This window comes from Tachypleus tridentatus, chromosome 11 (genome assembly GCF_004210375.1).
Source record: "Tachypleus tridentatus isolate NWPU-2018 chromosome 11, ASM421037v1, whole genome shotgun sequence".
Lineage (NCBI taxonomy): Eukaryota > Metazoa > Arthropoda > Merostomata > Xiphosura > Limulidae > Tachypleus > Tachypleus tridentatus.
In genome coordinates, this window is record NC_134835.1 from 5260143 (window position 1) to 5276452 (window position 16310).

The 16310-nt window shown below is 36.6% G+C and overlaps 1 protein-coding gene across 1 annotated transcript in view; it reads left to right on the forward strand.

Annotated features, from left to right (window-relative positions):
* Nucleotides 1–16310, forward strand: part of LOC143231631 (E3 ubiquitin-protein ligase MARCHF6-like) — a 95285-nt gene that overhangs the window by 66472 nt on the left and 12503 nt on the right. The window contains exons 16-18 of the mRNA XM_076466170.1: nucleotides 3614–3805; nucleotides 4587–4656; nucleotides 6167–6352. Of these exons, the coding sequence (XP_076322285.1) occupies nucleotides 3614–3805; nucleotides 4587–4656; nucleotides 6167–6352 (448 nt within the window). The remainder of the gene's footprint in view (nucleotides 1–3613; nucleotides 3806–4586; nucleotides 4657–6166; nucleotides 6353–16310) is intronic.

The window sequence follows — 16310 nt, forward strand, 5'->3', positions numbered from 1 at the left end:
TCCATAAAGTTGGTGCTCTCTTGATGATGAGAAACCCACTTGAAATAAAAATATATCTCACAACGGCTGGTATGGGTATTAACACTTTTACTAATAAAGCAGAGAACAATATTTTGTCCTTCCTAGGTTAACCTGAAAAAAGTGTTAATACCCATACCAGCTGTTCTGAGATACAGGGTTGGTGTTGGTTGGCTGGTATATTCTAAGTCATTCCTAACTCAGAAGAAATGCTTGATCCACCTCCTAGACTTTTCCAGTTTTCAACACAGATGGGTTAAGCCTTGCCTGTAACTAGTTGTCTGCTGAACTTGGATTCTTGCTTTCCCTTTACTTTGTGCAGTAGAGGTTGTGTCATTTGGTGATTCGTGCCTCCCTGAAACTTTTTGCTTCTCTTGGCCAGGTTTACATGGGGCTTCTTCAATGAACTTTGAGCAAGCAGTGGAAGATCTCTTGTGTTTTTCTGTCCTTTCTTGTAATGCTGCCACTTTCCATTCTCAAGGATCTGTCTTTGTGGGTGTATTATGCCAAAACCACAGTTGGCATCCAGCTATCCCTTCTGCCCCAACCCTCTTGTTCAGATTTCCATCTCTTCAGCATTATTTTAATTGAACCCAAACCTTACATAGTTATGCAGTAGATTTCATATTCTCGAACTTCATTATATATTGCTACACACATTTCTCACAGGGTATGTGTATTTTCCTAAATCTGCATCAAGTAAGGGGTAACAGAAAGTGTTAAATCCAAGTGCTGTGGTTCCTAAAGTGCCTGCTGTTAAGATAAGATTTTTTTCAATACTAGTACAGTGGTACATATGTAATAATGTGTGTGTGTATTTCATAGTCCATTCCTGAGAATTATTTTCCATGGACTATCATGGAAAAATCCTGCACTTGGGGAGTGTTTATCAACTTCCCTGGTTTGTGCATGTCAGCTATTTAAAATAACCTGTTATCTCTTCTATAGAAGATCTTTCCAATACTTAGAGTATTTGGGTCTGGGCATCTCTTAAGTGTCTCCCCAATATTAATTCATACCCCACCTTGTCATCAAAGAGAGCATAGGAGATCTTTACCAGTTCCAACTGCCTGAGTTGTCAAGTAGGAAAGTTTCTCTCCAGTTTTTCAATCCCTGTGGAGAAAGCCCAAGTGGGGAGCACAGTGCAGTGGAAAGTAGGGCAGTGGTTTACATTTCAGTGTAGTGCAGGTCACCCTCTATTATATAGTATGCAGTTTTTTAAAGATTTGGCCAGTTGTATTGCGCAGAGTGTTCTCTTTGTGTGACAATGACTTATTTCTTATTTGTTGAGTGTACAGCAGAATGCATACCAAACTGTGCCACACTACACTTCATGTCCAACTAATCTGTTGTGTGTGAAATGCTCAGTGGTCATGTCGTTTTTCCTGACATTTATATGATATGTGGAATCATTTTGCCTTTTCCCTTTTTTAATTCCATTTGGGCAAAGAGTATACCCTGAATAAGATGGGCACATCATCCACAATAAGCCCCCACTCTAAGGCATCACACTCCATGTATTTCCCCTTCAAGTACCTTCTTTAAAAGGAACTCATCTAAGTTTTTGCTTTTGCATTGCACCAGTTCCTCTGCCGCATTAACATAGGATTCTAACTACAATGTTCAGAGAGGGAAGTCATATCTGAGATTAACATTTTCCTTAACAGAAAATATATTTTTGATAGATACTCACTTCTCTTCCCATCCTTCCTCCCACTACAGATGCACATTATTCTTGCCTTGTCTAAGAATTAAGTTATTTTTGAGTGCAAGTGCATATGGAGATTTACACCATCTGGGAGGATGTCACTTCTTGGTTATTGTTACACAATGATTGTCTTGCAACAGCACGATTCACGTTATAACAGGTGTCTTACATGGGAGATACCTCAACTCTAACAGCATGCACAAAATCTTAAAAGCAGATGCACAAGAAATAATAACTGTGTGCACAGAGGTATTATCTATAGAAACTGCATTTTCAGGTAAGGAAAATGTTAACATTCTGAAAAGGTTTGTTCATAAAACACAGCAGCAACACACACTGATTCAGAATATTTGTCAGTAAGCTCAGGAAGGAAAGACAATGAAATTAGATATAATAGTAGGAAAATGAAAGTGATTTACTTAGGTTATTATCTGTCACAAAGTACGTTTCTATATTCTAATATTTGGTTAACTTCTCAGATTAATATGATAGTTTTTGACCAGCAGTATTTAATGAATGAATCAGTAGAGTAATTATGACCATCAATAGGGAAAGTGCTGCTGTATGAAGATCAGTTCAGTGAGTGGATTATTTTTATTACATTAATACAACTAATAAATTATCAACATATGTTACCTGCATTCTCGTTTTATCAGTTTATTTTACACTTAAATTTCAGTACCCATACCAGTCATCTTATGAATACAGTCTTCAATTAATAATAAGAGTGCACAATTACTTGCATTTTAACTAATGAAATAATTAGGCTAGAGTTAGAAAAATTAAACTTAATTATGTTGCCTTTTATAAGAAGTACATTTACATTTCATGTTAACTGTGAATGTAGTGTATTTAATGACATCTTTTGCTTGGAAGTTTTTATTCATAAATTAATCTTGTTGTGTATAGCTTGAATTTTCTTCACTAAGCAACAAATGTTTAACTGGTGGGTTTTAATTCTTTTTTTCAGTAATTTCAGAAGTACAAAAATTTGTTGCATATTCAAAACAGTTTTACCTCTATAATTTCTTATTTTCCAAAGATACTGTTGCACTTGTTTTTTCTACTCAGAGTAGCCTTTCCAAACTATATTTTTCTCTAATCTTGTTATTGTAACAGGAATGGAATTTTTACTGAACAATAAAATATGTTAATTCATAAGTTCTATTAATAATAAAATCTTGTTCATAAGTGTGCCATATTAGCTTTGAAGGTAAACAGTGTAAAAGTTTACATGAGAACATTTACAGTCAAGTGACATCACACTTCTGATGTGCCAGTGATGTCTTAGAAGCACTTTTTGTATAACTGACACATACTGAGTTATGTAGGTGCTAGTAAAACATCAATAACTACATGAAACAGTTACTGAGTTATGTAGGTGCTAGTAAAACATCAATAACTACATGAAACAGTTACTGAGTTATGTAGGTGCTAGTAAAACATCAATAACTACATGAAACAGTTACTGAGTTATGTAGGTGCTAGTAAAACATCAATAACTACATGAAACAGTTACTGAGTTATGTAGGCATTAGTAAAACATCAATAACTACATGAAACAGTTACTGAGTTATGTAGGCATTAGTAAAACATCAATAACTACATGAATCATTTACTGAGTTATGTAGGTGCTAATAAAACATCAATAACTACATGAAACAGTTACTGAGTTATGTAGGCATTAGTAAAACATCAATAACTACATGAATCATTTACTGAGTTACATAATTGTTTTTAGATCATCAGTAACTACATATATTGTTTATTGAGTTATTCATTGAATACTGATATATGTAGTATTAATAAGGATCAAAACTTAATGTATGTGTAGTAGTAGAAGTTGTTTTTAGTTTTATAAGCTAGACATTAATAGTCATGATTTAGGATGAAAAACAGCCAAGGGAGGAACAGGAAGCTCAAGAAGAAAGGCCTGATGTTATTGGTGGAGATCAAGGGAACCCATTGCCAGATGGATTTCAAGTACAACCCCTAGGGGTTGCTCATCAAGAAATGCTCCATGGAGCTGGACCAGTCACTTTCCAGCCATACTATCAGCCACGTTTTTTTGCTTTTAGAGTAAGATTACTTTTACAGTGTTTTATTGTACTACAGGTCCTTGTCTGATAATTGATCTTTTTGTTAGTTTGAGTTAAAATGAAGGAAACAGGAAAAACCATTTAAAAATAGGAAGCTTTTCAAATTGAGTATTAAACATCCAGCTTAAAGAACTTTCCACTTGAATTAGCTGTATTTTGTTATTGATAAAGAAAAAATATTTTATTAATTACTAGAAATTTCCTACTACAATCAATGTAAGAAACTTAAGCCTAGTTTTAATACTATCAAAATACATATAAACATTAGTTATCTTCAGACCATTAATTAAAATAAGTAAATACTACTTAACAATCCATTTTTTACTGAAAATGTTTTTTAAATAGCATATTTTGAAAATGCCTGTAAAATAACAAGTGTTCTTGTGGTGGTTGCTTTTTTGTGGTGGCATTGCGCCAAGTATTTCTTAGAAACGAATATATTCAAAATGATGCATAAGGGAGAGATCTTGATATGAGAAGCTGTTTTTATAAGGGAGTAATCAGAAGTTGTCTGATGTTTTTGTATTATTTTCTGCAGTAACTGTGTAATAAATAAAAGGATATGGTAGCCTGATGTTGACCTTTTGATAAATTTACAGCTTGACCTCAAGTATACTCTACTGTTCTTCCTTAAGTAACTACTGTCATTTGCAGAATTTTAAAACTCCTGTGACACAGTTCAAATTTTATAAAATGTTTTAGCTTTAGTTGAATATTGAACATTTAAGGGTAGTATCTCATATGTTCTTTGTTTTATTTAGCTAGTTTGTCTCTTGGGATTTATCTGCTTGAGCTTGTTCATTGGAAGTTTGATGATGCTTACTTTGCCAGGTATGATAGGTCCTTCAATAGTAACATCTGTTAAGTATGAAATAAACCATTAGTTTATAACCTTTGATACAGAATTAAAAATGAAGTTTGCTTTAATATTGAACTGTTTATCATGTATGATTATATATGTATTTTTAACAGTAGTTGCCCTTTTACTGTCTAGGATTCAATATGTATTAGGTTTTAGTAATGAATTAGAATGATTGGATTATAATAGTAATTTATAATCCATGATGACGTATAATGACAAGTTTACTCCATCAGTTATATTTTATCAATAAGGAATTGAGGAAAGCTCACATTTACAATCACGGGTGAATGGAAAAGTTATCTAACATATACGAGGGCTGTTCAAAAAATACGCGGACTGTTTGAATTGCGCGGCTCCAGTTGGTTCCAGGGAAATTCGCTTGGTGTTGCTAGGTTCGCACAGATCAGCTGATTACGACGCCATTTCCCGATTGCAGATATCTTTATTTGTGTATTAGCTACGCGGTTTTAAGTGAAGTGCGATTTTTTCGTTTGGCGGATTTCAGAATGAATGACCTGAAGGAGCAACGACTCACTGTGAAATTTTGTGTTAAACTTGGAAACTCTGCGACTGAAACTTTTGCTATGCTTAACACAGCTTACGGTGATGTTGCTATGAAGCGTACGGCATGTTTCAAGTGGTATGAACGATTTAAGGATGGTCGACAGTCCATTGAAGATGATGAGCGTCCTGGACGTCCTTCCACGTCAACTGACAATCCACACGTCGACAAATCAACATCCTGGTGCGGGCAAATCAACGTCTGACTGTCAGGGAGCTTGCTGAAGAGTGTGGGATATCAGTTGGATCTTGTTACGAGATTTTGACCGAAAAATTGAAGATGCACCGCGTTGCTGCGAAATTCAGTCCTCAGAACTCGTGAGTTTTTGGCCAAACACTCAATCACTGTTCTTCCCCACCCCCCCTACTCACCTGACCTTGCTCCTTGAGATATTTTCTTGTTCCCCAAACTCAAAAGACCCTTGAAAGGAAGAAGATTTGATACGATTCCCGAGATTAAGGCAAATGCGACGAAGGAGCTGGAGGACATTACAAAAGAAGCGTACCAGGACTGTTTCAACAAGTGGAAACACCGTTGGGATAAGTGTGTGCGTTGGGGAGGAGAGTACTTTGAAGGGGTCACAGACCTGTAACTTCTAAACAAAGTACATTTTGTTTTATGACGTCAGTCCGCGTATTTTTTGAACAGCCCTCGTACATGTTTTTGTGTTTTATAATTATCTAATCTTTTTAATCATGCTGTGTAGAAAGTAGAAAAAACTTGTATTTCCAGTTATCAAGTTTGTTCAAGTTGTCAACATGAAATTTCAGAATTATTTTTTTCTTATGCTTATTAAGGATCACTTGTTCTTTTAATGTAATATATGATATTCTAAGATATGTACCTTTTCTCTATAGTTTTATGATAAAACAAGAGATAGAGGTCATTTTAACTTTATGTATATTTGTTGTTTCTAGTGTTCATTGGGCGGAAGCTGTTGACTTGTTGGATGGGTGAAACCAAAGTCCATGAGCTCTACACTGCTGGCTGTGGGCTTTATGTTATCTGGTTATTGATGAACTTGGCTACAGTTCTGTCCAGTTGGCTTCCCAAAGGATGGACAGTTATTGCTAATAAACTCAAAGAATGGCTTATTATTGTAAGTATCAATGTTTACCTTGCAAAATTTGAACATCTAGTACTAAGAAACTTTAAAAGACATTATTTTAAACTAGCAGAGGCCATCAAAGCATTTGTGGTTGAATAACTATCTTTATTGCAACAGTACTTGTTTAAATACAGGATTTCTATAAAAATACAAAATCATTCTAATTGCAAACACCAAAATCTCTTAAGACCCCACTAGTCTTAGGCCTAGCAGTAGTTAGGCCTTTATCAAGTATGACCTGTATATACACTAAGTTATGTGTATGTTTTTGGCTTTAGATGAGTTAAAATTTGCTGTACTTAAAACAACCAATAAATAAACATACAATACTATTTTACGACTTAATATTAGATCTGTTTACAATATATTAAAGCTTTTAATATATTGTACAAAATGTATGTTAAAATATATATGCATGTGGCTTTTGTTTATATCTTTTGAAGTTAAATGAGTCTCCATGTACATTTAGATAGCAAAAAATTAAAGGTGTTTGTATGCATTTTCAAAAAAAAACACTAAAATGTAGTATGATTATGGTAGATTCTAACATCAGACTACCAAGAGTGGAACAGGTTGTTGATTTAAGCATAAAAACATGAAACCTGTAATGGTTTAAATTGGTTTAATAATTTATAATGCTGTTTAATGCTGGCTGAAATAATTATAATTAGTTACTTTAATGTGATCAGCTTTTTACATTCCCATAATTGATGATGTGCACTGGAGTTAACATTGTTAAGCATTCAGATATATCTGATTGAAAGTCTATACATGTTGACCTCATAAAATAAAATCTCGTACATGTGAGACAGGTATATGAACACATTAGTGACTTCATTGTTGTTTAGGAATTTGTTCTTGTCTAATTTTAAAATGAGTTGCAAAAGTTAACCTTTTACAAATTTGTAGTTTTGGAATACTTGAATGTTACCCAAGTTAAAGATTAAAAAGCTGTATTTGTTAAGAACAAACATGTTGTGTACATTTATATGTAATTCTTTTTGTTTTCATTTGTACTGCATAAGAGATTAGTAGCATCAAGAAAAATTAATTTAATATAACAAAATGTATACTAGCCTTTATCACCTTTTTACCTGTAGTATTCTTATTCCATGAAAGACTGAAGGTTTTTAATGAGTTAATTATTTATTTAGCTTTGGCCTAGGATAATTCCTTGACTGTAGTAAGTGTAAGTCTAATTATATTTGACAAGTATAAAGGGGTTTTATTTTGTAAATGCAGTTTAAGTTTTGGCAAAACAATACAAAATGTTTGCTGTAGTTTGGAATTATTTCTTGTGTAATTTTAGTGGTCCCAGTTTTACATCTTGCATTTTTGTTGTTTTTTTTTTTTCTTTTCTTTTATTCTTTTGTTTACTGGGACTTCTGAAAAATATTAACCAGTAAAGGTGTTTCAGAAAAACAGATATGAACATAGACAACTTTTGTCCAGTCACATCTTTCCTTAAAATGAACACTTTAATTCATACTATAATAACTGGAATTATGTCAAATTCACTGCAAATTAGAGTAATAATAGAATAAGTAAAATTAATTACTTCAGAACTTAGTAATTTTAAACAATAAACAATTTCACTGGTAAACAAAATCTTGTTACTAAAACATTACAACGAGTAAAGCAATGATAAATTCAAAGTTTTAGCTTGCAATTCAATTATAACATATCAAACTAAATATATACATCTTTTGTAACATCAACAAGAAGTATTGTAGCTGAAAACCAGTACCATATGATCCAAAAAATCCATTAAAAAAAGAGAGAGAGAGAGAGAGGCGCTTATTTAATCTGCCATGTCAAACGCTGATACATCTACATATCAGGAAACTTAGAGTAGTTGTTCTTGTTCAGATATGCCCTCTATATGTGAACTTTTTCTTTACGCATGTCAGAAACATTACACTCAACAATTTTTGGAGTTAGTATGTTCCAATATGTGTGTCTTGCAAAGCATCATGCTTCATTTAGTAACCATAGTAGCATCTGGTAGCATAGTATGCTCATATGACAGGACTCCCTCTACATTTTGCTACCAAATCTTCACATTGAAGTCTGGCAGAATGTTGGTGCAATGGAGAAGTGGGAGAGGAAAGGTTAAAAACTTACCTCTAAGAGATGAAAATATTCATGTATCCTGGGGTGTTTTTACCTTTTTGTTATTGATTCTGGGGAGAATTTGGGTTCTATTTGCTGACACTTTTCTTTACTATGTTGGCTTCTCAGAAGATCAGTTTGGATTCTACTTCTTTTCTCCAATTAATCATTTGGACTTGGGAGATGTGGACCTTTTCCTTGTTCCCTCTCAGTCTTCTCCCTTGTTGATGGAGGAGGGAGAACTATTTAGTTTTTCCTCCTTCCTGATATTCTGGTTCAGACTAAGAGATTTACTGTGTTATTACATGACAGGATAGTCATACCTTGTATCCTCCTTTGTCTGTTTGCCTGGATTGTTTTCCATTTTCAGGTGGAAGTATGTTTTTTATGGGTTACTGACATGTTAATGTCATAAATTGGAATTGTTGGCATGTTTGTAGGACTCTATCTCCCATGTGGTCCTACTGTATCATGACAGGTCCTTTTTTCTGAGTATCTGATAACTAGGAAAGGGTATACATCCATCTTAGCAATTTTTTTGCCATTGATTTTTCATCTCTGCAATTGATTGTAATCTGATAATTTGTTATGGCCTATCAAGTCTGGAAGTGTTATTTATTTTCTTTTGTGTTCACTGTCTCAACTGTGTATTTATTAAGATACTTTAGTTTCTCTTGATTTACTGTAGAGATGGATTCTCTAATACTCCTTTTGCATATTTTGGTCTTTAGAGGAGAAGTATCTTCTGAGTTGTATCTATCAGATTCAGCATATTGTCTTTTGCTTCCTATTTCATTTATCTAGTGTGGAAAATTTTATGGACTAGTATTTAGACTTCTCCCTGTGCTTTTCTCTCACATTCTTTACATGCTTTTTTCTGGAAGTTCCTCCTTTTCCTATGGCCATTCTTAATAACATCTGCTGGATTCTAAGGAGGAGGGATACTTTTGTCAGTCTTATCTCTTTTATTTTCTGAGATCCCTTACATCATGCTTTCACTGGATCCCAGTATATAAAGAGAGTATCCCAGATGTATGTGCTTTTGTCAATTCATTTCTACTCTATCCATCAATTTAATTATTCTTACTACTGATTGCAAAAGTCTCTGTAGAAATGAAATGTTCTGTGAGACCATTTAGGTGCTTACCAGATGGTATGTACCATATTACTGTGGACCACCATTCATGGACTATGATGAATAAAGCTAGAGGGGACTCTGCCTGTCTCTGATGATCATTGTATTGAATAAATCATAGTTGGTTTGCTTTTTAAAATTTAGGTAACTTGGTTCACCCATTATACTGTTCCTCAGGACTCTCCAGTATGCTTTACCTCCTTGATTCTACAAGCAGATCTAGGGAGTTCTTACCTCACCCAGTTTCTAGTCACTGAGATGGTGGACAGAGGTTTTTCATCCCATACATTCCAACAAACCTCAAGATCCACATCCTTTGGTTTCAAATACAGCGATTTCTTCTGATACATTTTTTTCTCCCACCCCAAGATGCAAAACAATCATTTGTTTGCATTTTCAGTCACTGGAATCCCCTTCCAACAACAAATACCTGCCCAATCGACCCAGGGTAGGATCCATGAAGGTCAATAGACCTCCTCCGAATAAGGACAGTAAGGAAAAAAGATGTGGTCATAAACAGAATGGTTCTCCAGCTACTTCGCCTACCCGTCATTAAAAATGGCCACCTTGATACAATGGAACTGTCGAGGTTTGGATAACATCAAAATACTGATTGCTTCCTACCATCCTGTATGTCTTTTCTTACAAGAAACATTTCTGAAACCTGCCGATACAATCACCTTTCGGCAGTTTCCTCTGTACAAAAATGACAGGGTGTGTGATGGACGAGTACCTGGAGGGTTGCACTGTTGGATGATAAGCATGTACCCACCATGTCTTTGTCACTCAACACACCCTTGGATGCCGTAGCCATCCGTGTTTCCTTGGGTCGTACCATGACTGTTTGTTCTCTCTACCTGCCCCTGGAGAGACATATGATCAATCAGACCTTGATGCTTTCGTTGAACAGTTGCCGTCTCCCTTTCTAATCCTGGGGGACTTTAATGGACATCATCCCATCTGGGGAAGTGCTGTTATTGATAGGAGGGTTCGCTCTGTAGAGCGTATGCTCTCTGATCACAATCTTTCTCTTTTCAATACTGGTTATTCCACTTATTTTCACGCACCTAGTCAGTCCTTTGCCGCTATTGATATCTCGGTTTGCTCCCCTTCATTATTCTCCCATTTTTCATGGAGGGTTGACAATAATCCACTAGGCAGTGATCATTTTCCTATACGTTTGAGAGAGACTGGCCGTGGTCGATGCCATCCTACCCTCGTGCCCCGGTGGAAGCTGGATCAGATAGACTGGTCCACTTTCACTGCTCTCGCAGAACTTGATCCTATCATCGTGAGTCAGCCATCAATAGACGACTGTGTGGCAGCGGTAGCTGACTGTATCATACAAGCAGCTGTTCAGTGTATTCCTAAAACCTCGACACGTTTTCCACGATATCCTCGTCCGTGGCAGAATCCTGTTTGCCCCATGGCACGGAAGGCTCAAAAACGGGCCTTGAATACTTTCCGTAGATATCCCACACTTTCGAACTGCATCGCTTTCCAACGGGCCCGTGCACATGCTAGGTGGGTAAGACGTCAAAGCCAGAATGAATCTTGGATTAAGTTCACAACTAGCATATCTTCTACCACCAGTTCCAAGGTCATATGGGACAGGATTCGAAAGGTCAGTGGGCACTACAATTCTGTCCCCACTCTATCTTACTCTGTGATGGCCAAGAAGTAGCCGATGTCCGAGCATCGCCGATACTCTAGGTGAAAGCTTTTGCCGGGTATCTAGCACTTCTGCTTGTTCCTCCACCTTCTTGGCCATCAAGACTCGGGCAGAGCGTTCACCTCTTTCCTTTCGAACTGACTGTCTCTTTTACTATAATCGCCCCTTTACACTGGTGGAACTGAAAATAGCCCTTCATCGGTCTGGCAGTACATCTGTTGGACCTGATGATGTACACTATGACATGCTGCGCTATCTTTCCGTGCTTGTCTTGATATTCTTCTAATTGTTTTTAACCGGATCTGGCAGGAGAATGTTTTTTCTGATGCCTGGCATCAGGTTATTATCTTACCTTTCTCTAAGCCTGGGAAAGATTCCAAGATTCCTTCAAACTATCGTCCAATTTCTTTGACGAGCTGTCTCTGTAAGACCTTAGAGAGGATGGTTAATGCTCGTCTTGTTTGGTTTCTCGAATTAAACAACCTCCTCTCGCTCACCCAGTGTGGGTTCCGACGATAGCACTCCACCATGGTCCGTCTAATTCGACTTGAAACATCAATAAGAAGCCTTTCTCAAACGACAACATCTTGTATCAATATTATTTGACATTGAGAAGGCTTATGATACAACATGGAGTATGATATTTTGCGAGACCTCTCTATATATGGGTTACGTGGCCATTTACCCATGTTTATTAAATTTTTTTTAATGGACAGGAGATTCCAAGTTTGTGTGGGTTCGACACTTTCCCGTTCTTTTCTACAGGAACTTGAGGTCCCTCAGGGCTGTGTTCTGAGTGTCACACTTTTCAGTATAAAGATAAACTCCCTCTCACTGTTGCAAACGGGCTCTATGTCGACGACTTTCACATCTCGTGTCAGTCGTTGAATATGAGATATATTAAGCGGCAACAACAAACTGCTCTCAATCGTATACTGAAGTGGACTACGGTGAACAGCTTTAATTTTTCTCTCTCTAAAACTGTTTGCATGCACTTTTGCCGCCAACGAGGTATTCACTCTGATCCTTAACTCTGTATCGGTGAAGTTTCGCTGCCTGTGGTCCCTGAGACCAAGTTCTTAGGGCTTATCTTTGACCGTAAGCTGACCTTTATACCACACTTAAAGCAGCTACGGGTGAAATGCACAAGAGCACTGAACATTCTCCGTGTCCTCTCTACTGCCAGTTGGGGAGTGGATCGATGTTCTATGTTAAAGATATATCGTGCTCTTATTCAATCAAAACTCGACTATGGATCAATGGTCTATGGCTCTGCCAGACCCTCGGCCTTAAAGATGCTAGACCCCATTCATCATCAAGGACTTCGACTCTGCAGTAGGGTTTCTGCATCTCTGCAATTCAAAGCTTATACATTGAATCTCATGAACCTACTCTGCATCTTTGCCGTTTACTATATTCTTCGAAACTTCGTTCCTTACCAAAGCATCCCGTCTGGATATGTGTTTTCCTTCTTCAGTGGGCCATACTTTTTTCAAAACAGACGATTTGCCATTGCTCCTTTTGGCCTTCCCATCCAGGCGCGCAATTGGATTAATTGGGTCTGTCCTTGGATAACGTTGCAGAATCCACGAGTTAGCCCATCCCACCATGGCTTATTACAGCCCCCAAATGTGACCTTTCTTTAAGTCATCTGAAAAAGGCAGATACTCCCGATTGGAAGTACTGTCTTTTATTTACTGAACATCTTTCGAACAATCATTCCATTCCAATTTATACGGATGGTTTCAAATGAGGTGACTCTGTGGGTTCTGCCATGGTTTGTTGCGGTTCGGTGGTTGTGTGCAGAATCCCCTCTACAGCTTCTGTGTTCACTGCTGAACTGTACGCCATATCTCTTGCATTGGATCATATTGAAGCTAAGCAGTACTCCAACTGCACTATTTATACTGACTCGCTTAGTTCTCTACTGGCCCTGGAATCGCTTCACTTTGGCTCACACCCTGTTCTCGCTGATATTCAAAACCGACTGGCCCATTTCTCATTAACATCTACTTCTATCCAGTTTTTCTGGATACCAGGCCACGTTGGCATTCTCGGGAACGAGTTTGCAGACACGGCAGCTAAATCTGTCTACTCTGGCACTATCACCACTGTGCCTATTCCGTACATGGACGATGGTCCTGTATTCAAGGCTTGGCTCTGTGCCAACTGGCAGTCCACTTGGAGTGAGCAATGCGACAACAAGCTTTTTCAAATAAAACCACAAATTGGGCTTTGGCTGTCTAACTTCCATCAGGTTCGGAAGGAGGAAGTTGTTCTAACTAGACTACGCATTGGTCACAGTTTTTTTAACTCATCGTTTTCTTTTATCTGGAACTGTTGCACCAGTGTGTAGTTTGTGTGACACTCAAATCACTGTAAGCCACATTTTACTTTCTTGCCATCGTTATGACTCTCAACGATGGCACTATTTTAAACATGTTCTGTCCCATGGTTTGTCCGTAACATTGGACAGTGTTATTGGTGATGGTGACACTGTCCACCTTGATAGTTTTTAGTTTTTTAATGGCCATTAATCTTTTTAATCTTATTTAACTGTTGCATATTTATTCATTACACCTATTTAATTGTGGTTCCCTTTTCAGAATCTCAATCTCTCTTGTTCAATTTGAAATTGAAAATTGCCAGAACATTAAATAACTCGACACCAGGACTGGAAAGGCCAACTTCAGATGACTAACACTGCTGTTTGAACTATCCGTTTGAATTACCCATTAGTTGTCCCGGCGAGTTGTTATTACAATTTTCTGCATGTCTTTTCACACTTTTATTACTTTACCTTTTGCTACTGGCCATAATGACACACAACCTGGAACCAGGACTGGAAAGACCAACTTCAGGTGACTGATGGTGATTCTTGTTAGTCTTCCTGGTGGGTTATGATCATTACCATTCTGCTACAGGTAGTCCTTTACAACTTCTCCTTCTCTGCTTTCTCTCTTAACATTGTAGACTAGGTGTCAACATTGGTTTTATGCTTTTTCTGTTTTTCAATGATGTTTTGTTTTACCTTCATTTCCTTTTATATATTTTACTACATTTCATTTAGTTTTACCTTTTTACTGGACATTTGGCACAGATAGCCTACCTGCTTTGTGCCATGAAACACTAAATCAATCAATCAATCAATTTCCTTTTGTTGAGTATGTCATACGTGATTCCATCATTTCGAGCCTGAGGTGTTGCCTTTTGGAGTACTTCAGATGAAGAAGAAAGTTGTCCACTTGCTTACTTTCTCATAGTGATTCTGGTGGTGTGAAATGCATCACTCTGTGACTAGAGATTGGGATCTAATCAAACATATGCATATTTCTGACATTGCAGTCAAATAGCCCTAGCCACCAATGTGGAATATAGGAACCAAGACCCTTTAATCTTAACCCTAAGTTGTGGAACCTCAGTAATTGGGTTATAGGTGGTTTATCATTGTGATTGCTTATATATTGTCCCACCCTTGAAAATACAGGAACTAAGTTCAGTGTGAAGAGCCATACCTGTTCTAGATGTAATGTGGTCTTTCCACTTGTGTACCACTTTTAACTTGTTACACCACTGTTCTTTGTAAACTATGGATCATGTCCACACTGGCCCCTTCTCAACGTGGGGTTACAGCTATATTTCAGCTGCTGGTAAGTATGTTTTGGACATTCTCCTGCCCTAATCCCCCAGTAGAAGCTGTTTATGTCTCAAAAAGGTGATTACATTATCTAAGTGAACTGTTTATGTACAGTTCTAGTATATAGAGCACATTAATAGGAGTGGAAACCAGTGAGACCAGTGCTTATAAGCAAAGTCAATGTTGAAAAAAAGTTATAGTGTCAGTGGTGGTAAAGGTTATTGGAAGCACATTTTCAGTTTAGGAAAATTTTAACTTCTAACACCTGATCATAGACCTGACCCAGTTATATTCTGGGTTGAGTATGTTTTATTAATGTGATAATAAAAATAATAATGTGACAACCAAATCAGCTATAAAGTAGTAGTGAAACAGCATATCTTACAACTACATTTTGACATTGGTGATATGTAAGTAGTGATGTTATCAAAAAATCATGTTTCAGAAGTATAAGTAATGGCCTTTTCTGATGCAAAATGTTCATGCACTCAGATCATAAATGTGTTCAGGCTGGGTATTTAGAATGTCCAAGATAGGGATATTCTTTATACTTAATAGCATTAGAAAACAAAGTAATATGGATTAATATATAGTATCAGGACCATCGAGAAAGAGACCTACAACAAGCTGTGCCCCATCTCTCATAAGCCAAGTGTGGAAACTTGTAACAGTGAGGACATTAAGGTTTTGTGGTTAAAGCTGTTCACATGTCTCGAGCAACAGTATGAAACATGAAGTAGAAGGGTCCCCACCTGGAAAAGGGACACAATTTATGTGTACACAGGATACTTTGTTAACATTACTAGTAATTACCTCAAGCACATGGCAAATGAAGTACGTATTAGTGTTATTCTGTGTGAAGACCCATTGATCAAATTGCCAGATGTAACACATTGATAATCTATTGCTCTTATACAGTAGTTGGTTTATATAAAAGATGCAGTGAGCTATGATGTGTTTTTTTGACATGACAGCTTTATGCTGGAGCCTTTTGCAATAGAAACTTCATTGCAGGGCTATTATATAGAGGCACAGCCATAAAATAGAGTATGATTGAAGATGATGGCATGAGCTCTAAATCCTTTTAACCCTTTCACAAGACATCAGGGTTCAAAGGCTGTGCTATCACATTCATTAAATGGCATTCATAATTTTATTGAACTACTATTTTATGAATTTATTTAAATAAGTTCAGAATCAAGTTATATGTTATAATTCGAACTTTAATAATATATATATATATATATATGTTAATTTTTCAATTTAAAATAACACAAAAATATAGATTTTTGTGGGTCATATGGTGTGTTGAATAAAGCACTGATTAAAATTAGATGTTTGTGACATCAAAATACTAAGTCCATAGTTTTGCACAAATTAGGAGCTCAAGTTTCTAA